This window comes from Vanessa cardui, chromosome 22 (genome assembly GCF_905220365.1).
Source record: "Vanessa cardui chromosome 22, ilVanCard2.1, whole genome shotgun sequence".
In the NCBI taxonomy this organism is placed as follows: Eukaryota; Metazoa; Arthropoda; class Insecta; order Lepidoptera; family Nymphalidae; genus Vanessa; species Vanessa cardui.
In genome coordinates, this window is record NC_061144.1 from 10,894,617 (window position 1) to 10,917,919 (window position 23,303).

At 32.5% G+C, this 23,303-nt stretch overlaps 1 protein-coding gene across 2 annotated transcripts in view; it reads left to right on the plus strand.

Annotated features, from left to right (window-relative positions):
• Positions 1-23,303, plus strand: part of LOC124539292 (facilitated trehalose transporter Tret1-like) — a 105,651-nt gene extending 82,348 nt beyond the window's left edge. For both annotated transcript variants that reach the window (XM_047116629.1, XM_047116630.1), the window contains exons 4-5: positions 9,515-9,702; positions 21,226-23,303. In XM_047116629.1, coding sequence (XP_046972585.1) covers positions 9,515-9,702; positions 21,226-22,257 — 1,220 coding nt within the window. In that variant the 3' untranslated portion in view covers positions 22,258-23,303. The remainder of the gene's footprint in view (positions 1-9,514; positions 9,703-21,225) is intronic.

The following is a 23,303-nucleotide window of genomic DNA, read 5'->3' on the forward strand; positions in this document are numbered from 1 at the left end:
TTTTTGCCGTCCGTCATTCCACAATCGAAAGAAAAAGACAAAGCCTTGCGTGACCACTATATAAAACATTACTGATGAATTAGGTTTTACATAAAATAGTTGAATTAAAAAGCGATCAATCTTTTTAAATATAAACAAATGAAATAATTAAAATTCCCAACAGGCAACCCTTGAAAAGATTTATGCCGTTCTTGGAAGTCGGTAATAAATCGGAAATTTTACGATAATTTCGTATTTACAACAAATTCCCACATAGTAACGCGAAATAGTCTTTGTTCTTGATCCATGTTTGCACGTATCTAAAGTGATAAAACTCTTAAAATGAACAATTTATTGAGACGATGTGGTAATATAACTGCCGATAAAATAATCGTGTGTATTGTCCGTTTTATAAGTAAGCTAGACGAGTAGGTTTTAGTACTAACCCGTCTTGTATCCCACACGTTTATATATTATGCTTTGTTTCTATACGAATAATGGTGAGCCAGTGTAATTTAAAATCATACCAACTATATGTACAGGAAGTTTTATATTGTAGAATTATTGGCGTTATTATACGGTCAATGATCCTTTATGTTTTAATAGTTTACAAAGTTGCAAGAATTATCTAGTGAGCACTGGATCTGTTTTTTTTATACCCAAATAACGATATATTCAATTCATAACAAAATATATGATTAGGGCCCGATTATACGCAAAGAGTTTTATTCCTTACATAGCTAATGCCTATGGGCAAAGTTATCAGCTTACTGTCATGCTTGGCGTCTTTTGTTTGATGCCTTCAAAAATATATGAAAAATAACTCACGATATTATGATCTACACTAGTATATAATTAATCAAATAATATATTAAAATAGGTACATATAGAAGACTCCATACACAGTATTAACTATAAGATTTTAAATTTGATAGGTGAAATAAAACTAATGATTTCGGAGTAGTAATAGTAGACTTAGAGCCTGCAAATGGCTTACTGAAGGGTTAAATGACTTTCTTCCTTTGACGAGGGATTACGTTCTGAAGGGTCAGTCCTTTTGAAAAGGTAGCTTGTAGTTGTAACCATCAAGGAGCTCCTAAATTGGATACAAATGTATAATATAAATGCAAGTAAATATAAGTTTTTGTGGGTTTTAATGCAAGAAGTATTCATTCCGATTTTAAATCGTTCATCATCATTCATTCGTTCATCATAAATCTTTATTCACTTTTAACATATTATACGACACTTCGACGCGTCTGCTGTCATTCCTCCTGAATTCTATATTATTAGCGAAAGCTGATTTTGGTCCCATTGATTATGTCATGATAGCTGCACGGAGAAGACTGGTTATGGTCTTATTTTGAAGATTTTTAGCCGTAGATGTGCAAAATATCAAAGATGAGTCTTAATTTCAATTTAGTAAATTGTTACGATTTAACTAAGAATTAATTTCAGTGAACGAAATAAAGTTATTGGCATGCACCACCCATGTATAGCGCCAAAGTGGCTGTATGACTATGACGATGTGAACGGTGCATTATCACAGATACACAATTGGTTTAAGGTAAATAATTTAGTTTTGAATGCTCAAAAAACAAAATGTGTAGTTTTTACCCTACCTAATGTTAGCAAGCAAAATTATAATATATCTTTAAATGGTGACCGTCTTGAAGTAGCTGATACTACGGTGTTTTTAGGAATAGAATTGGATTCCAGACTTCAGTGGACTTCTCATTTATCATCCCTAATAGGAAGACTCAGCTCCGCAACATACGCGGTTAGAAAAGTTAGACAACTAACTGATATTGATACCACTCGTTTAGTTTATTTTGGTTATTTTCACAGTATTATGTCATATGGCATATTACTTTGGGGTAACGCTGCAGATATTGAATCTGTCTTTATTTTACAAAAGAGAGCAATTCGGTTTATTTATAATCTTGGAGCTAGAGACTCTCTTCGGGATGTTTTTAACAGAGTAGGAATACTTACTGTTGCGTCGCAATATATTTACAACAATATCATGTATATTCACAGTAACATTGATCACTTTGATAAAATCAGTGATAATCATTGTATATGCACTAGAAGTAAGGATAAACTTATAACGCCAAGTTTCCGACTCCGCAAAGTCAATGGATCCTTCTTGGGGCAAGGTATCCGTTTCTATAATAAAATTCCGCAGAAATTTTTAACTTTGCCGTTTAGTAAATTCAAATCGTTTGTTAAAAATACATTGGTAGAAAAAGCATACTATTCGATACAAGATTTTGTAGATGATAAAAAAGCGTGGAGTTAATACCTGTTGACTTCCAAGCAGGATACATTAATTGAAATAATTGTATTTAATTAACATGACGCTGTATTTTTTAAATGTTAAAAAAGAGTAACTACTGAGTTTCTTGCCGGTTCTTCTCGGTAGAATCTACTTTCCGAACCGGTGGTAGCTTCACTTAATTGTAAAATGACGATTCAAAAGTGCTTATAAAAGCCTACTTGAATAAAGTTTATTTTGATTTTGATTTTGATTTTATACATTTTTAAATAATGTAAAAGGTTCGAACAGACTTTACAATTAAATATAAAAAAATCTGCTGATGCTGATGACTAATCTTATCTAATTATGATTTTGAGTAATTTGCCTTTTATGTAGAGATGGTTGTTGCAACTGCCTAAAACATCATGCGCACTAAGAACTTTGCTTTACTGACATAAATATAGGTAGCAAGTATTACGTAACACATAAACGAATTATTAATATGATGTTCCCACATTTGACAACACAACATATATAACAGTGATACTTTCTCTCTCTAAACGTGCATGTATGCTAAATATCATATTGACATATCTCTTAAGCTGACATGCACCTTTTATGGCGACGGTAATTGACAGTGTGTTTTTACACGAAGTGTTTCCTAACGTTGTAACATTTTGACAGTTTCCTTACAAGTAATAGAGTTTATAATGATTGAATTTAACAGAAACGTTTGTGTATTATGCTAATTTTGCTACAATATTCGACGTAAGTTGTAATTGTTCAATATTCCGATTTCACTTAAAGTATTTGTCGATCAAAGTTTACGTGCACTCAAATGATGTCGAAAACAATCTAGTTGCTTTTAATAATATAATTCTAATTTATTTTTATTTTCCCTTGTAGTAGTATTTGTAGCAGTTTTTGAGTTAACCGATGATTACGGGTTCAATCCTAGGCAGGCACTGCTGATTCATGTGTCATTTGTCTTTATAATTCATCTCGTGCTCAGCGGTAAGGGAAAACATTGTGAGGAAACCTGCGTGTGACAAATTTCATAGAAATTCTGCCACATGTGTATTTCACAAACCCGCATCGGAACAGCGTGGTGGAATATGTTCCAAACCTTCTCCTCAAAGGGAGAGGGGGCTTTTAGCCCAGCAGTGGGAATTTACAGGCTGTTGTTGTTGTAGTAGTAATTATTATTACTATGTACGTTAAATTAAGTAATATTTTTTTAATAATGTCTTTTGGAGGACAGGCATATTGATCACCAGTTCGTAAGTTATCATCATAGCCTATAGATATTGACACTGTGAGAAATTTGTATATGTTTTTAAACTTTTGTAACGTCGAATGCGCCGCCAACCTTAGAAACAAGAAGATCCAAGTGTAATTTCACTTTGTCACTCAACCTTCAAACCGGAACACAACAATACTAAATCTTAGATGGTAGAATATTTCATCAACAATATGTAATACACTCTTAATAAATACAAATGGAAACAAAATATTTCTTCAAACTATATTTAAATGTATATAGATTAAATAAGCCATCGATAGTCAGTTCAATGCCCTTTATATTTATGTATAGATTTTGTATCTAACAACATTGTAGGTATTTTAAAAGGCGTTAAGCCAGAAGGCGTCGTGTTCAGTGTTAAATTTGCAAAAGAATCAATCATCGATAATTTTGTGTTTCGCACCTGTTATTTGGGGCTGTTAATATTTTTGAAAGACGGTCTAAATTCTCAGTTATTTTAAGACGCTTAGTTATAACGATAGCAATCTGAGATCGTGTTTATAGGTATTTTTATTGTTTTAAGATTACATGCTTTAAATTAATATCGGAGTTGTAACGTGCCACGAAATTATATTGGAAATTCTTGTAGTATTGCTTTCTACTCTTGTAAATTAGTTATATTATTTACTGCTTATGTTAATAGAAGTGATTTGTATTCAACAATATATTGGAAATTTATTATTTTGAAATTTTTTGGGCGTCAATTTTAAGTAAGGATTGCATCTTATATGATTCATGTGCTTAATAATTCCCTATTTATATATAACTCCCGTTACCCTAGATGTACTATTCTGTACATTTCTGTAATTTTATTAAGATCTGTAAAGCAAGCATGAAAGAGTTACACATAACCATGAAAGAGTTAAACATACAAACTCATTTACGTATTTACAATATTAATAAGTACTACATATACAACCGTCCCACCCTCTATGATTCACTTTCACATTCAAAAATTATTATAAAAAAAGAATAACTCACAGTTATCTCCCAACGATTAATTATTATAGTTGTAGTCTATCACATCGATTCGTTTAGTATTTTTGTTTTAATTTACAAAGACATAATTATTTCATTTCCTGCATTTTTAGAATGCACTTCTGTCACCAGCATATACACTAATCGCAGAAGAGCATTCTTTAAATAAACTTCAAGAGAAGAACAGGCGTTTGCACAGTTGTGGGGCACTTATTATACTCATTATTTTTATATTATGTGTCTACAAGATCAAATTTGCAAGAAAACACCTTGTACAAAAATACATAGTAATTTTGTTAATATTAAGATTTCGTTAGATAAGTGTGCCGTTTAATGTTGGTTAGATAATTATGCCCTAAGGAGTGAGCAATTTAATGGTATTCTGAATTGACGCCTCGAGTACTGATGAGGAGTTTCACGAACCGACAGTCGACAATATCGTTGGTCATCAATCGTTATCTCCAATTAAGATACGTCTTTTATAATCCGCGTCATCTTAGCATTTAAATCTATGCTAATATTAAAAATGCGATAACTTTTTCCGTCTGTTACGTCTTGAATGCCAAACTATTAAACCAATTTCTATGATGATGAAATCGTATGAATCAATTCTACACTCCAAGGTAAGAAAAGGACAAAAGCTGTACCTTACCAGATGACCTCAAAAAAACAAGCGAAGCGATTGCCAAATGTTCAAAATCAAAGGAAATTAGTTTTGAAAAGTTTGGACACAACGATACTAATACTAATCTAGTTCTTATAATCGATAGGTTCTAGATTTTATACGAGAGATATTTTTAGAATTACACATGACAAATCGAAAGTTGAAGATGCTTACTGTCTTCACTGATGAGAGGAGAATCTCAACCAGGCCATGCTTATATCATCAATGGAACTGTATCCATGTGTAAAATTTTAGCTCCGTTGGAGGTGGTGTTTTTCGGCTTGGATGATCTGTAAAAAGAATATTTTCATTTTGATCATTCAAGCGTCTTAATCTTGGTGGTAGGGCTTTGTGCTAGCCCGTCTGGGTAGGTACCATTCACTCATCAGTTATTCTTCCGCCAAATACCAGTACTCAGTATTGTTGTGTTTCGGTTTGAAGGGTGAGTGAGCCAGTGTAACTACAGGCACAAGGGACATACCATCTTAGTTCCCAAGGTTGGTGGCACATTGACGATGTAAGGAATAGTTAATATTTCTTACAGCGTCATTGTCTATGGGTGATGGTGACCACTTACCATCAGGTGGCCCATATGCTTGACCGCCAACCTATAATATAAAAAAAAAAATCTTAAATCTCAACATCTCAATCAAAATGAAACACTCAATACACAAGCTATTTCCTCCCTCAAAACACTTCACGATCGTATTTTCTATTTTTATTTCCAGTACGCAGATAATTCGCATTTCGTACGATTCCGTACGAAACGATTTTAGTTTTATTTTTACACGATGTGTCGAAACAAAGAAAACAGTGATACTTGAGTTTGTTTAAATCTGGAATCAAAGCTGTTAATGTCTGATTGATTGCATTCCAGGACAGATGACAAACCGAGTCATTGTGTATTTTTGGGTTACATACTAATATAATAAATGCGAAAGTCTGTCTGTATGTTGCTCTTTCACGCCAAACTGTTGAGCCGAATTTTATGAAATTTATTATTAAGCAATGAGAAATAACAATGGCTATTTCTACTTTACGCAATAAATCAAAATTAAGTATAATTATTAAAAAAAAAAAATCTTTACGTGTTCAATGAGGTATAAATATTAAAGATTCTAATACAGAAAAAAGTTCAGACCACCTCACCTCGGAAAAAAATCAGGAAAAGTAGGCTTGGATGGTTATTTGGTACCTTTTATTTCTAGCACCTGCATTCTCTCACTCTTCCTTTACCTAACACGGCAACAAACCCGCCAGCGGAAACTAGTGAATCATAAAAGCTTATCTTCAAAATCTTACGAGTAAAATCTTAAAAACAATACCGAAAAGGAAACGTTAAAAAATCTTTCTCTAATTCTGCGTTTACGCATGCGTAGTCCCAACCAAAACAGTTACCGAAATAAACACCCAAAGGGTTTAAAAAAAATTACTCTGTTTTTACTGAAGATGAAAATAATCAAAACGGCGTTCTCAATCCGCAATGTTTTTTATTTGAAAACAAACGCGTCTGAATTATTGCATTCCGATATGTGGATTTAAGCGCCATTCTTCGGTGTTTACATTACAGACGATACACGTGTGGTCCCAGTCTTAATATAAACTGACGTATCTTTAGATTAATAGAAATATTTACTTTTTACTGGTAACGCCGACACGTAATTGAATTACTTTAGAACAAGTCATTCGAAGACAATTTAAAAAAAAAAAAAGGTTAAAGAACGCTTGTGTATCAGGGATTACTTATAACATTAGTGAGTTTATGATCGATAGCACACCTTGGGAATGAAGCGATCGCCTGCTGTCTATTTCTATTCATAGTCAATATATATTTAATTAATTTGACAACAAAAAGTCAAGCTGAGTTTCTTTCGCCTGTTCTTCTCAGGTCAGGGTGTATCTTTTTCCGAACCGGTGATAGTGTTTAATTTGGCCACAATTAATTAAGTGTAAATGCTTCTATATTGAATAAAGCAATTTGAGTTTGAATTTGATGTTGACACTTTGAGCGGTATTTAGGTCCTAACGTCAAAACATCGTCAAGAAAACTACACGTGTGGGTGGAATTTTGTCACGTGTCTACTCTTAGAACTAGCGCGTACTGGTAACTTTTGTCACGGTGACTGTTTGTACAGATGCAGACACAAATGTCACGTCGTAATGTGCGCGCACCTTCATACATATTCATGGACTTTTTTTTTATAGTATAGGTTGGCGGACGAGCATATGGGCCACCTGATGGTAAGTGGTCACCATCATCCATAGACAATGACGCTGTAAGAAATATTAACTTTTCCTTACATTGTCAATGTGCCACCCATCTTGGGAACTAAGATGTTATGTCCCTTGTGCCTGTAGTTACACTGGCTCACTCACCCTTCAAACCGGAACACAACAATATTGAGTACTGTTATTAGGCGGTAGAATAACTGGTGAGTGGGTGGTACCTACCACCAAGAAACCACTCGACAAGAGTGACGAAACAGTCACCGTGACAAAAGTTACCAGTGCGCGCTAGTTCTTATTAGTATTAAAGAAGCGACATAATAAGCTGCAGAAATTCTTCACATAAGATTTTTTTTTCACTTTAATCCATATTTATTCTTTTGTATTTAAAAAAATCAATAAGTTCCATGAAAACTGATGTTAGATTTCCTGAAAATTAATAAGTAAATGTTATAGTTTCATCGATATTAATATTATAAATGTTAAAGTAACTTTGTCTGTCTGTCTGTCTGTCTGTCTGTCTGTCTGTCTGTCGCTTTTTAACGACCAAACCGCTGCTGAACCGACTTTGATGAAATTTGGTATGAAACTTGAACTCCAAGAAAGGCTATTTTTTTCCTAACACATGACAACCTAAAGCGTGAACGAAGCCGCAGGCGACTAATAGTATTTTATAAAGAAAACAAAATTTATATTTAAATATCAAATTAAATGAAAAAAATAAAACAAAATGGCCTCCCTAAAACTCTCGTAAGGAAAACGTCTGCAATACTCAAATAGTGCGTCTGTCGTCTGTTTATTTTCGTCGCCGTCCCGTTTCAGACGCGAAGTGGATTTATAAACATTTTCTACATACCGTATTTACTTTGACCATAAACTAAAGTGGCGCCATCTATATTGATATGAGAAATTTGGCGGGAATCGAATAAACAGCGCTTCGATTGCTTACAAATATTATTGACGATTGAACGATCGATGTAATGATTGTTTGAAGTATATTTCTGCAGCACCATTTCTGCTGCATGAGCAATTACATGCATTGTATTTGAATATTTCATATTTATCCGTTCGGAAAGGCGTGCTGATGTCCATGATTGTTTTTCATCAGTTCAACAATGTATTTTTTTTATTACAACTATTATAACTGAGATTGAGTCTGTTGAGCTGGTAAATTACAAAATATGTTAATATTAATTCAATACAGATTACATAAAAATAAACCACCATTAAATGTGATTTTTTTTTTTAATTGCGTACCTACTGCCACAAATATTTCTCAGCTAAATGATTTTTGACTTTCAATAGACGACTTTAATTCCCGTTCTCATGTTATCTAGAACAAATGCTTTCCATGATCATATCATAATTGATCTCATTTATACTTTTACTACTTATTTACCTTAGGACTTTGAAGAATTACATATTATACCGCCAAACAGCAATAATAAGTACGAATATAGCTGTGTTCTGGTTTACAGCCTACTTTACATTTACATTACTAGGCTTTGTGGAAATGTATTATATTTCTTCAAGAGCCAATGTGTATAGGCGATAGTTACCACTTACTAGATGGTCCATTTGCCAATTTACCTTGTTTCTATTTTTATAAATACTTACCTATATATACTTACCTTAGTCTGAATTTATAATGTTAGCTGTCGGTGGTTAATAGCCCAATGGTGAAAGACTGAATTGTCTTGTATTTATAGCGCGTCAAGTGTAAGTTGGCGTGTGCGCCAAAACATGTACTAATTTTTTTTGTTCATTTATATCTTATTTGTTTTATTAACCTTTATTAAGAAAACTTACCCAAAATCTATTAAAAATGAGACGTAGAGAATTATTTTCTAGGGAGATATTGGTGAAATAAACAAAAAAGTGGCAAGATAAAGAGTGTAGCAGGTGCTGCCACAGGAACGCCAACTTATACTTGACAGTCTGTAACTTGTGTTTATAATTAATCTCGTATTTGGAGGTGAACGCAAACGTCAAACCAGGAATAGGCTGGTGATAAACTTGAGTTAAAAAAAAAAAAAACTCTACAGATACACACACATAAGCATGTTATTTTTTTTTATTTTAAAGTTATTTCTTTTTGTCACAGGTGCGCTAGTTGGCGGTATTCTTGGTGGTATGGCGATGAGAATCGGCCGCAGATCAGTGCTGTTAATGACTGCTCTGCCATACACGGTCGCTTGGCTCGCCACGGCGCTGTCGACCAGCGTCGATATGATATCTGTCACTTCCTTCTGCGGAGGCATGCTGGTTTGCTGTATAACTATGATAACTCAGGTATTTAAATCAATTATTTTTATCTACATACATAAACCCTAATATCACTACAGCTGTTTCTGGAATTTTCTAGAATTACTATCATTTACTCTATTGTATTTCGAAACTATTTGACTTGAAATTTTTCATATTTGCGACATTGACATTCATTATGAAAAAGTCTTTGTAAATTTCAATTATTAAGAGAGGTATTTGTGATAATTTTGAATGAATTTTGCCCATATGATTTAGGACAATTTGCTTAATAGCAAAGTAACACCAAATAAACAACAAATACAGTCTGTAAATTTCCCATTGCTAGGTTTAGGCATCCTCTTCACTAATTTGATAATACTCCACATCTGGAAATATATTATTGCCTGTTATAGTCCTTGAAGTAATGTATTCAGGTAAACAAAAGTACTTAGTATTGAGATGTTTCAGTTTAAAAAGTGAATAAGCCAGTGTTACTACAGGCACAAGGGACATAATTCCTAAGATTAAATATAATAATATTGGAGAACATCACATACATTACTCTGATTCCAATGTAAGTAGCTAAAGCACTTGTGTTATGGAAAATCAGAAGTGCCGAAGGTACCACAAACACCCAGACCCAAGACAACATAGAAAACTAATGAATTTTCTACATCGACTCGGCCTGGAATCGAACCCGGGACCTCGGAGTAGCGTACCCATGAAAACCGGTGTAAACACCACTCGACCACGGAGGTCGTCAAAGGATTGGTGGCGTATTGGTGTAATTAGGGCATTACTTACAGCGTCGATGTTGTGGTGACCACTTAGCTATTAGCCTGTTCCCCTATTTAGTAAACAAAGACATCACTGCGCAGTGTTCAATGTAATTATAACAATATGTACGTAAGGCACAAGTTGTGTAAATTTATCTAAATCAAAATTAAATTATACTGTGTTCAAGTAGGCTTTTACAAGCACTTTTGAATCGTCATTTAACATTTATAATAAGTGAAGCTACCACCGGTTTTAGTAAGTAGATTCTACCGAGCAACAACAACAACAACAGCCTGTAAATTCCCACTGCTAGGCTAAAGGCCTCCTCTCCCTTAGAGGAGAAGGTTTGGAACATATTCCACCACGCTGTTCCAATGCGGGTTGGTGGAATACACATGTGGCAGAATTTCTATGAAATTTGACACATGCAGGTTTCCTCACGATGTTTTCCTTCACCGCCGAGTACGAGATGAATTATAAAGACAAATTAAGCACATGAATCAGCGGTGCTTGCCTGGGTTTGAACCCGCGATCATCGGTTAAGATGCACGCGTTCTAACCACTGGGCCATCACGAATCTCTACCGAGCAAACCCGTAAGAAATTTCTAGTTCCTCTTTTTCAACATTTAAAAATACAGTCATGTTAGTTAATAGTACATATATGTGGGGATTAGTTTTTGTACAACGCAAAGTGAAATAGTTTCAAAATAGGGTCACAGGTGTTACGAAATTTATTAATATAATCATATACTGTTTATTTCATATGCCAATGTATAATTTTAATCAACATTAACTATACATATATTAAAATTGGAGTGTCTGTTTGTAATATTAAAATAGCCCTTTTTTACCAAATACATATACACATATACACGGTATATATATCAAAAATACATTTTTTACAATTTTTGTCGGTCTGTTTGTCTGTCTGTTTGTTCCGGCTAATCTCTGGAATGGCTGGATCGATTTTGACGAGATTTTCACTGACAGATAACTGATATAATAGGGAGTAAATTAGGCTACAATAATATATAGTTTTTGTTTTATTCAAAGGCGTACAAGATCGCGGGTACAGCTAGTTTTATAATAAATAAATCGCGATTATAATCTTTTAAAGAAAACGGATCTTTCAATAAGACTTTTAAAGTATGACATTTAGACTGAGAGCCAGTGATCCACAAACATATAGTATGGTAACTCCATATTACTGCCAGGTATGCTTCACCTGTTTGGGAAATGGAGGTTCACTATTCCCATCGAGTTCCTATGAGCATGCCAAGGAGTCAAAAAACATTAAATTTTTCTCTTATATTCGATATTTAAAATTGTGATCTCGAAATGATTACTAAGACTCAATGAATATTTATCAAAAAAATAATTGACAATCAGAGGACAAAAGGTTAATGAACTTTTCTGACTTTTCCGTATTTATAAATATTATGTAACAACATTATGATTACGATGTCTGGATAAAACATACAGTCTGCAGTTAAGTAAACACAACAAACAGTATATACACTAAGGCGCAGACGACATATCGAAAACGATCGGTTTATTTCAGAAAAATTAAAACAATTTAAGCAATATTCTTGCGATAATCGCTGCTTTAATTGTTTTAAATAATTTACACGGACAAAAAGGTCAATTACACGTAAAACTTACACATGCGAAGAATCGCTAATCTATCTATATATAAAATATTGTTTATTTGTTTGTGTATACGTTTTTTAATATCATGGATCCTTAAGCAAAAATTTCTGTAACAGTAACAATCTGTAAATATCTCACTGCTGGGCTTAGGCATCCTCTCCCATTAAGGAGAGGGTACTCAGTACTATCTCAGACCTTAAGTCTGAGATAGTACTAAATACAAAATTTAGTTCGTGTTTTTAAGTTTTCCAAACCTTGTCAAAGTAAGATAATATTAACAAAAAAATGAGTGAATTTGAACTATATATGTATATACTATAAACTATTATTGAAAATGGTTTTAATAAAGTACAATAATGAAAATCTGCGATAAAATATAATCAAGGGTTTTTAAATGAATTTTTAGATCATTTGCATGTATGTATGTGTAAGACACACACACACACACACATACAAACTTGGTCTCCTATTAAAAGTTACAGAGTTTATTTAAACTTTTTTTTATCATAAAAAGAGGCATTGCAACGCACGCCGGGCGTTAGCCAGTACTACATTATAAACAAACAGTGTAATTTTCTAAAACGCGATACGTATATTATCTTGAAGCACAATCAATCATCGGTCGTTACGAACGACATGTGAAAAATTACACATTCACACAAACACTATCATTCACAATAAACGTAATTAGAAACTGTTAGATACGTAAAAAGTTATTTGTGACACACAGACGTCGACAACAGACGATCTATTCATTATGTCTAGTCAGTTAATTGTCAATTAAATCGTGTAATTTTGTGCTATGTAACTAGACTATTCGAAATAAATTTTAATTTATTTAAAAATTCGAAATGTAATTTCTATATTTTTGCTATTATGCTAACATGACCAAGAAAGGACATAGGCTACTTTTTTTGCCTAACACATGACAACCGAAAAACGAGGAAGCCCGCGGGTGACTGTTAATTATCAATAAATTTAAAAGCAAATCGTTATAATAATCAAAAGTTAAAACAATTCTGTTCTTATTTGTAACTTTAAAACTCCAATTATTATTAATCCCTTACTTAGCTTCCCAAAACTATAAAACCGCGACAAATAATATTACAGCACTTATTAACTTTATAAGTTATAATTATGAGATAAAAACATCAAAATCAACTTTGAATCATCAATTTATAAGATTGATTTTAAACTACCGTCGAATTGAAAAAAACCAACAAGAACTTAGTCACTATTTTCAAGTATTTATATGTATTTAAAATTCAAATTCATATCCATGAATGCAGTGTGTTCAACCTGGAATAGTAGACATACTAACAGTAACACCATATCGCGAAAACTTTTTGTGCTTTTTATATATAGAGACAGATGTACGAGTCATTCTCATATGTATATAGTTTTCTACTTAAGGCCATAAACACAATATGAACTTCAAAGTTTTATCATTTGTTTTAGATTTATTCTGATCTTGAAAACGAAGATTTATCTTCAGACTTGCTAGTGACAAAAATTGATTATACACAAACACTTTGTCAAAACCTGTACTAAAAGTTATAAATATTATAGCCGTATATGATATCCGTGCGAACATCTTAATCTGTTCAGGTAATTAAAACATTTATATATTTAGAAATTATTGAAATAATAACACTACATTTTGGGGAGTCCTGTAAACCGCCTTAGATTATAAGAAATAGACAACTCTAATGATGACTTTACTTTACTTTACTTTATTTTTAACTTTGCCGTTTCTTAAATTCAAATCGTTTAAAAAAAATACATTGGTAAAAAAGGCATATATTTCGATACAAGATTTTGTAGATGATAAAAAAGCTTGGAAGTAATACCTGTTGATTTCCAGGCATACATTACATACATATATAATTGTATTTAACTAATATGATTGTATTTTTTAAATGTTGAAAAAGAGTACTATTAAGTGTCTTGCCGGTTCTTCTCAGTAGAATCAACTTTCCGAACCGGTGGTAACTTCACTTAATTGTAAAATGACGATTCAATAGTGGTTGTAAAAGCCCACTTCAATAAAGTTTATTTTGATTTGATTTGGACCACTGGAATGTTTTGAATACATAAGATTTTTGGTTGTCAATCTCGATATGAATCAATATAAGTAATTGAGAGTATCTTTAAACCAATAGACGACCTCCGTGGCCGAGTGGTGTGTATACCGGTTTTCATGGGCACCCCTCTCCGAGGTCCCGGCTTCGATTCCCGGCTGAGTCGATGTAGATTATCATTAGTATTCTATGTTGTCTTGTTGGGTGTTTGTGGTACCGTCGTTGCTACTGATTTTCCATAACACAAGTGCTTTCGCTACTTACATAGAGATCAGAGTAATGTATGTGATGTTATTGTAGAGTAATGATTGTTATCTCATATTTATTATTATTATAATTTTAAGTCCTCAGTGTTTCACTTTTCATTTCAAACCATAAGGATTTGGGAAAAGACGATCCATCTCTTTTTTAATATCAAGTTTTCTACTCGATAGGTGATCAGGAGAACTAATATTTACTATGTAATAAATGTTTTTGCATATAACTTTCTATGACAGACCCAGAGAGATTTATTTTAATTAACTTTATTTTCTTTTATATTATAGTCTACAAAATGTAACTTCACAACTTTGTAAATCTATCTGCGTGTTCAATTCAGCACTTTTTAATATTAACAATTACATAATAATTTAGACGCAAATTTTGATCGTCAATCAAAATAAACTATTACGTTATCTTTTAACGCATAAATGCACAAATAATAATAGAATTATTATCGGAATCGGTAAATAATATGCGGCACTCGCACGCTTCAAAATATCGTATAACAATAAGTCGAATTATCAACATTTTGCATCAATAAATATAATGTTTAACACATTTTTAGTTCCTAATTACATTCCTGTTTGTAATATAATCATTATTAAAGAAACTCCAATCAAAAGATTAAGTCCCTATAAGTTGTGTGCAATTATAATCGACTAGTAGTCTCCCTCGGCTCCAGTCTTCATGTGTCAGGCAAAAAAGTAGCCTATGTCCGTTCTTGGAGTTTAAGTTTTTTTTATGGTATATGTTGGCGAACGAGCATGTGAGCCACCTGATGGCAAGTGGTCACCATCACCCATAGACATCGACGCTGCAAGAAATATCAACTATTCCTTACATCGTCAATGTGCCACCAACCTTGGGAACTAAGATGTTATGCCCTTCAAACCTCAAGTTTGCTTCATACCAAATTTCATCAAATTCAGTTCAGCGGTTTGGTCGTGAAAGAGTGACACACAGACACACAGAGTTACTTTCACATTTATAATATTTAAGATAATCAAAAGTAATTACTCAGATTCCTGTCCTCAGCTTTATTTACGTCTGACGGTTTCAGAAAAACATACCGTCATAAACACAGCGCTAGTACCGTATCATTGCGTCTACGCCCGTGGATGTCTCCGATATTGTTCGATTGAATTATTTATAATGTCATATAAATGAATGTGAGAAAATTGAGGTATCAACGCTTTTTGTTTCGCTGTCAGCGAGACTCGCATTCTTGTCACAATGTGTTCGAATAACGCGAGTTTTTCATATAAAATAGTTTCCGCTTGTAAAACTCTAAGTATAAATTTCAATATAGAACGTGATCGTGGAATTTCATTGATAGAAGTCATAAATTTATTCTGATATTAAAAATATAGAGCCTTTTTGTTTAGTTACCTTTTCCTTAGTTGATATTTTCAAGTATGACAGTTTATATGCTCGATTTTTGCTAATACTCATTGAACGCTGATACATTAAACTTTAATATTTTTTGTTCAATAAATAGGCTATCTGACTTATAATCATTTGAAACAAAGTTCATTTACGCGGCTTACAGTGAATTGTATTGTAATTGTATTGGAAAAAAAGTGAATTGGAAAAAGTCGGTACAGGCACAAGGGACATAACATAATAGTTCCTGAGGTTGCAGATGCATTGGTGATGTAAAGAATGGTTATCATTTCTTACAGGACCAATATATTAATGGAAGTGATCTAGCGCCTACATTTAGCATGGAAATTTTTTTAACGAATATTCTCAGGTACATAAAAATATATATAGAATATATTTTCGAGAACAATGGTCATTTACATCATCAATCAATCAATAAGTATTATGATTCAATATTGAATTAAAGAATTAAATTCTGCAAAGGAAACTTTATGAAGCTTTAAGGCGTCTCAAACTAAACAAACATTCGTTTAGTCAACAATGTGTAGCTTAACTTACATTCCAAAACATTAACAAACAAACATGAAATCGTGTCTTAATGTATTCCTTTTGCAATACAACTAAATCCCGTGCCCATTTATATTCAGTGTTCAACCGTGACCCTATAAATGGTCAATAAATAATGTAGTTTCAATTTGAATAACCGACAACGCGCCAATAAATCTTTCACTTATCTTTCTACATTTGTTAAATAAATATAATAATGTCATCAATCTGTGACGTCATCGTTCTATTTTAAATTTGATTTTCAAATTTGGAACGAATTCTTTTACGCGGCTTACGGTAGAGTGACGTCAGAAAAAAGAGTGACGACACTGGCGATATTTCCGTCTCTTTCTACTTCCCCCTTCTGTCTCTTTCTTTCAAAAATGTAATTTTAACTTTTTTAAATATGTTATTTAGGTATCGTTGTTAATTTGTTTCATAGTGTCTGCCATTTAAAGCCTTATATATAGCGATACAATGATTTTAAGATCGTTAATTTACTAACTTTGATAGCGCTTAACACTATATTATAGTGTACTTAAATCAATAACTAGCAATCCATTTCTATATAAAGATTCAACAACAACAGCCTGTAAATTCCCACAGCTGGGCTAAAGGCCTCCTCTCCCTTTGAGGAGAAGGTTGGAACATATTCCACCACGCTGTTCCAATGCGGGTTGGTGGAATACACATGTGGCAGAATTTCTATGAAATTTGTCACATGCAGGTTTCCTCACGATGTTTTCCTTCACCGCTGAGCACGAGATGAATTATAAAGACAAATTAAGCACATGAATCAGCGGTGCTTGCCTGGGTTTGAACCCGCAATCATCGGTTAAGATGCACGCGTTCTAACCATTGGGCCACCTCAGCTCTCATATAACTGAATATGGTAAAAAAAGGTTCAGTAAAAAAATATTTTATATTATTTTAGTTCTAGTTTTATTTGCGCTAGCCACTAAAAACATACTCTCTATAAACTAATCGTGTATTCGTTATAAAGAGAAATATTTAAGCCACGGATCACAATTCACATTAAATTCACATATGCATTTGTTATTGTAAGGAACATGTTAGGTACGCTTGTTTGGACAAGTAGAGTGACGTCATAACACTTTCCCTTCATACATATTCTAACGCGAGCACGTGCCTTTTGATTGTGCCCTTTATATTATTTGTCCTGCACTCGTACGTTGTTTAGTGAAACAGAAAATATTATGTAGCATTGTTTATTGAATGTTGTAAACATTCAATAAGAACAGCCTGTAAATTTCCCATTGCTAGGCTAAGACCTCCTCTCCCTTTGAGGAGTAGGTTTGGAACATATTCAGGTTGGCGGAATACATATGTGGCAGAATTTATATGTAATTAGACATATGCAGGTTACTCCCGATGTTTTCCTTCACCGCTGAGCACGAGATGAATTATGAAACACAAATTAAGCAAGTGAATATTCAGTGGTGCTTGCCTGGGTTTGAACCTGCAATCATCGGTTAAAAATCCCAGTGGTTAGAACGCGTACACGTTTACAGCCAATTTCCATGCATGCAGCATTTTATACATGTTGATAATGTACGGAGGAATTCAATTATTAAGGGGACTACAGGAGCTAATTGCCCTTGAGAATCACGCGCACACACTTACACTAACGACAAAAACGGCATGTCCCCGCGCGCACTACGCTTAGCGAGGCGGCGAGGTTACGCCTGAATATTCCAATAGATGGCGCCGAACCGCCGCGCGCCGCGCCGAGCGAAAGCGAAGCGAAGTCAATTCTATCAATTCTATCAATCATAGATTTCATAAAAATAGACAGGACAACAGAATTATTTTAATTTCTTTGTGTCATTTAAAAAATTATGATAAAATTAAACTGAATTAATTAAACTTAAATTATTATTATTTGAAGTACAAAAAATAGTTAATTTAAACATTTTTTTCTTTAATTTTTACTGTATCAATTCAATTAGTTGTAATACTAAATATTAAATCGTACCTATTTTTAAATTTTGTAAGTTTGTTAAGCGATTTATTAAATAAAATTGGAACTGTTCGTAATTTGTACACTGACAAAAAGCGTAGAGTTTGTTCGTTTTACTAATATCGGTACACAAAGAAAAAAAATTAAGTTTAAAAAAGTCAGCATCAAAAAGTTACTATAAAAATAATATCGGTTTAGTAGAATTATTGGTTAACTCGGTCAATCACAGTGGGTTTAGTCATAAATCTCATAAAAATAGTTTGGATATTAGAATTATTTGTATTGTTTTTGACTGATATTTGAAATAAAACTGTTTCAATTAAATTCAAATATTTTTATTTATTTTTGGTTTAACAAAAAAACAAATAAATTTCGTTTCAATTTTTTTATTAAAATATTTTTTTTAATTATTCGTTCGTCGTCGTTCGTTATTAAAATATCTTGGATACTTGCAATCAATATTTCACCCACTTTCAGTGAAGCTACGAGCTAAAATTTTTCAATTGATACTATTTCCAATCTTTAAAAAATATTGAATTACGTATATGACACTTCTAAATATTTTAGTTCTTTGGTTCACAACAATTACATATTTCAAGATGGCCCAGTGGGTAGAACGCGCGCATCTTATTGCGGGTTCAAACCCAGGCAAGCACCACTAAATATTCATGTGATGTGCTAATTTGTATTTATTTATTTTTTTTATTATTAAATTTCATCCATACATAACTATATTTCCTATTATAAACAAAATTGATAAAATTAAACTCTAACGTAATAGAAATAGCTTCCGTGTTATTTTTTTTCGATTTTCTTAATTCTGAAAAAATAAATGCATAGTTGTTAGGAATTAAATTTTAATAATAATAAAATATATATATATATATATTTTTAAATATAGACCTTTAAAAATAATAAAATTTTAGTTCAGAGTGCGGGGATCGAACCCGCACATTCTTCTTTGACTTGCTTGCATTGACCAAATACTCCATGGTGACTGTAAGAAATCTGTCGAAAAATCTGATTCTATGCGAACTAATTGCATTGTTTTTAATAAATGTTTCCAATAATCATTATTTATAAAATATATATATGTTTACTAATTAAATACTCTTACCTTTTCATATTATCTTTCATATGTTCGGCTTTTTAATTTATATGAACGTTTTTTAGTTTTCTTCACAGATTGTACTTTATTTCCTATGTTTACAAAATTAAACTTTATAAAAAATAACTTAATAAAAAAATAAATGGGTAACTACAACCAGACTATTTTAACTTAATATATTTATTTACAAAAAAGAATAATATTCGACAATTAATTTACAATTAAAATTACACAAAAATAAAATCTACGAGATTTTATTCGCAACGATGCGGTGAAAAGAGCGACACGTCTGTATAGCAACAGGCCTCGGCCGGCAGTGTCTGTACGAGGCGCTCACGCACACATGCTTACGCATTTTGGTCGAAAATAAGAAAATCTGATTTAAAAAAAATCTATTGATTTTACTAAATAATTAAGATAATAAATTTTTAGTATATTGTTTGTAGAATAATGTGACAAAGGACCAAAATTATTGAAGGTATATAAGTGTAGTTAAAAAACAAAAAAAGACTTTTTTAGAGGTAACTTTGCGATTTTTTTCTATCGTACCAAATTAATTACATCATGTTTTCAACACAATTAATAACTAGCATCTATCCTGAAGATTAACATATATTTTTTTCATTTAGTTTATTGCATTGGATTATATACTTTTTGGCATTTTAAAACTTGCATTTAGCTCATGTAGTCCCCTTAAGAGAAACTTTATCATGCACTTTTTGAAATAAAAACATATAATACTTTGTTGCATAATTTAAAAATTAAAATAAAAAACGTAATAGGAAAAGAAGCATAATGATTTTATTGAAAATTAATAGTGAAGTCGAGTACAATTCCAACTTGAATCTTACTTTTATTTTTAAGGAAAAAATAAAAAAAATCGGCATTCAACTGTTCTGCGCAAATAAACGAAGGCTTTTGTCAATTCGAAATGAATATTTTCGAGCTTCAAAATCGATTTGTCTCACACTAACCATGGCGAAGCAAATCTATTTGCTTCATTATATAAATGGCGTCAATGCCTTTTCAGAATGTTTTGATGCCAACAAAAGCAAAAATATTATTCATTACAACGTTTGAAAAGCAGACACGGCCCAGTGGTCGAATACATAAATGTAAAACGATCATTGTAGGTTCGAACCCGAGGAAGCAATATTGACTTTCCATCCTATCCTTAACGGTTATAATGTATCTCGTGGTCAGTGGTAAAGGAAAACATTGTGAGAAAATCTATAGGTGTGGAATGAAAATCTGCTACCAATCCACCATGGAGATCTTAGCCCAGGAGTGGAATATTTACAGACTATAACTTTACGTCGCCTAAATTCGCTTTTGGTTAATTTTGGAATACATTAGCATATGTTCGCGATCCTATTCATATTATAGATGCCGTAGGTATTACAGAGCCTTCATTGGGTAGTATCCATAAATTAATAAATTTTTATATCTCCAGTCTTTATATGACGATATATTACCCATATTAGCTTTTAAATTTCATAAGAAACTTTAATAACTCAAAATGAATAACGTAAACGCATATATAGATTTATCACTCAAAGCTCCAAAATTCTTATCTTTAATTGAAATCGCTTTGCCAAATAACGGTATACGGGCTGTTTAATTTATTTTGTTGATAAGTAGCTATTTTAAGCTTAGTATCAAGATCTCTTTTTGTGGATATATGTACATGCGCATTTCAAAGAACTTTATGAAGGTTCTTTTTTCAAATACACAATTATAGATTGTTTCAATCAATATTAATGAGTCTTTATTGTTTCAGGTTTACGTGACTGAAATAGCCGTGCCAGAAATACGAGGTTGCCTCAGTTCAGTGCTGAAGATATTAAGCCAAATAGGTTTCCTTATATCCTTCTCTCTTGGAGCTTATCTCAATTGGCATCAGTTGGCACTGGTCGTCGCAGCTGCGCCAGTTCTTCTCTTCTTGGCTCTTCTTTTTATACCTGAGACGCCATCTTCACTTCTTCTACGGGGAAAAGAAGAAGAAGCGGCAGATTCCCTCCAATGGCTACGAGGCCCAGATGCTGACATACGACAAGAATTAGCAACGATCAGAACAAACATTCTAGCAAGCAAGCAGTATCATGATGGTAGGGCTGGAAAATTCAAAGTACTTCTATCCAAAAGATTAACTAGACCAGTTCTCATTACTTGCGGTCTCATGTTCTTCCAAAGATTCACCGGCGCTCATGTATTTAACTTTTACGCGGTCTCGATATTTAAAAAAACTTTTCGGATGATGAATCCACACGGAGGCGCTATTGCGACCAGTGTTGTTCAACTTCTAGCCTCTTGTCTCTCTGGTATGTTGATTGATAATGTCGGACGATTACCTTTACTAATGATCAGTGGAGTTATGATGTCCATAGCATTCGCTGGCTTTGGTTCTTACGCATATTACGATTACGTTTTCCGAAATACAACAGATCTAACTCAAACGGTACAAGGATCGTACGATTGGATACCATTATTATGCGTTCTTACGTTTACAATTGCATTTTCACTTGGTATTGGTCCGATATCCTCACTCTTAATAGGAGAATTGTTTCCTTTAGAATATAGAAGTACTGGTAGTGCTTTAGCAACTAGTTTCAGCCACTTGTGCGGATTCGTTAATGTCAAAACTGCAGCTGATTTTCAATATTACATTGGTCTATATGGTCTGTTTTGGATGTACGCGGGTTTAGCTGTGCTTTGTCTTCTATTTGTTGTTCTCTTTGTGCCGGAAACAAAGGGTCGGGAAATAGACGAAATGGATCCGAAATACGTAGAATCATTATGTATTAATCGATAGTATTACAAATGTAAGTAGTGGTGTTTTCAAATATAGACTGAATATCTTTGTAGAAATTAGTGAAGCGTGTCTCGAAACGGCACAACAGAACACGGTGTTGTCAATACACTGCGTTCAAATAAATCAGCCTTCATCCAGTATTATATTTAGTATGTATGTTTTAGTGTTTTCCGACAGTGCCTTATCAGTGTGTGTAGTTCCTCTTCCAATAGTGTCACGAGCTTTATATATTAGGTATATACGACGAATAAAAACTAGGCTATAGTTTTTTAGATGTTTTAAATTATTATTTTCATACTACATCTCGATGTGTAAAAAATATGAAATATGATACAATTAAATCAGAAACAAGAGGTTTATTTGTAAATATTCATTACGTTGAATTAAGATCTGCAATAAAATAATAATGAAGCGATATATGTATATTTATTTTTGTAAATATGAATAGAATAGAATATTGTACATCTACGTTGTGGTACGTTTATTAATGTGATCATTTCATACATCAACAGTATTGAATTATAGCTTATATATTTGTTTCGTGAAAGCATTGTCATCTAGTGTATAAAACAGATAATTTGTTTTTATATAGATTCATATTTATCGTTCAGATTAGTCTATTGTGATATTAACAAAGTGTTTGTTAAATATTGTTGAATTTTACACTAAAATCAGAGTTAATAATATCAATCAACGAGAGATTGACCTAAGGAAAATGAGAATCGTTTATATTTCATAAATTTTGTATTGAAAGTTAAAATTAATTATTGAAAATTTTACATGTTTCAAAATTATATAGAAGTTAAAAAAGTGGTGCTAGAATGGTGCCTCATGGGATGCAAAATATAATGTTTTATAAATTTGTTATATTTTTAACATTTGTATATAAATAGTTATAAGTTTGTAAATAATATAAATATTTATGTATTGTTTTACAAAAAAAATGCCATATATTGATGGGTGTACGCCTATGCCTACGCCTTGTTATAGTATTGTGACGCGTACTTAAGAATTGATGATTTTAAATGTTTCAATAAAAAAACTTA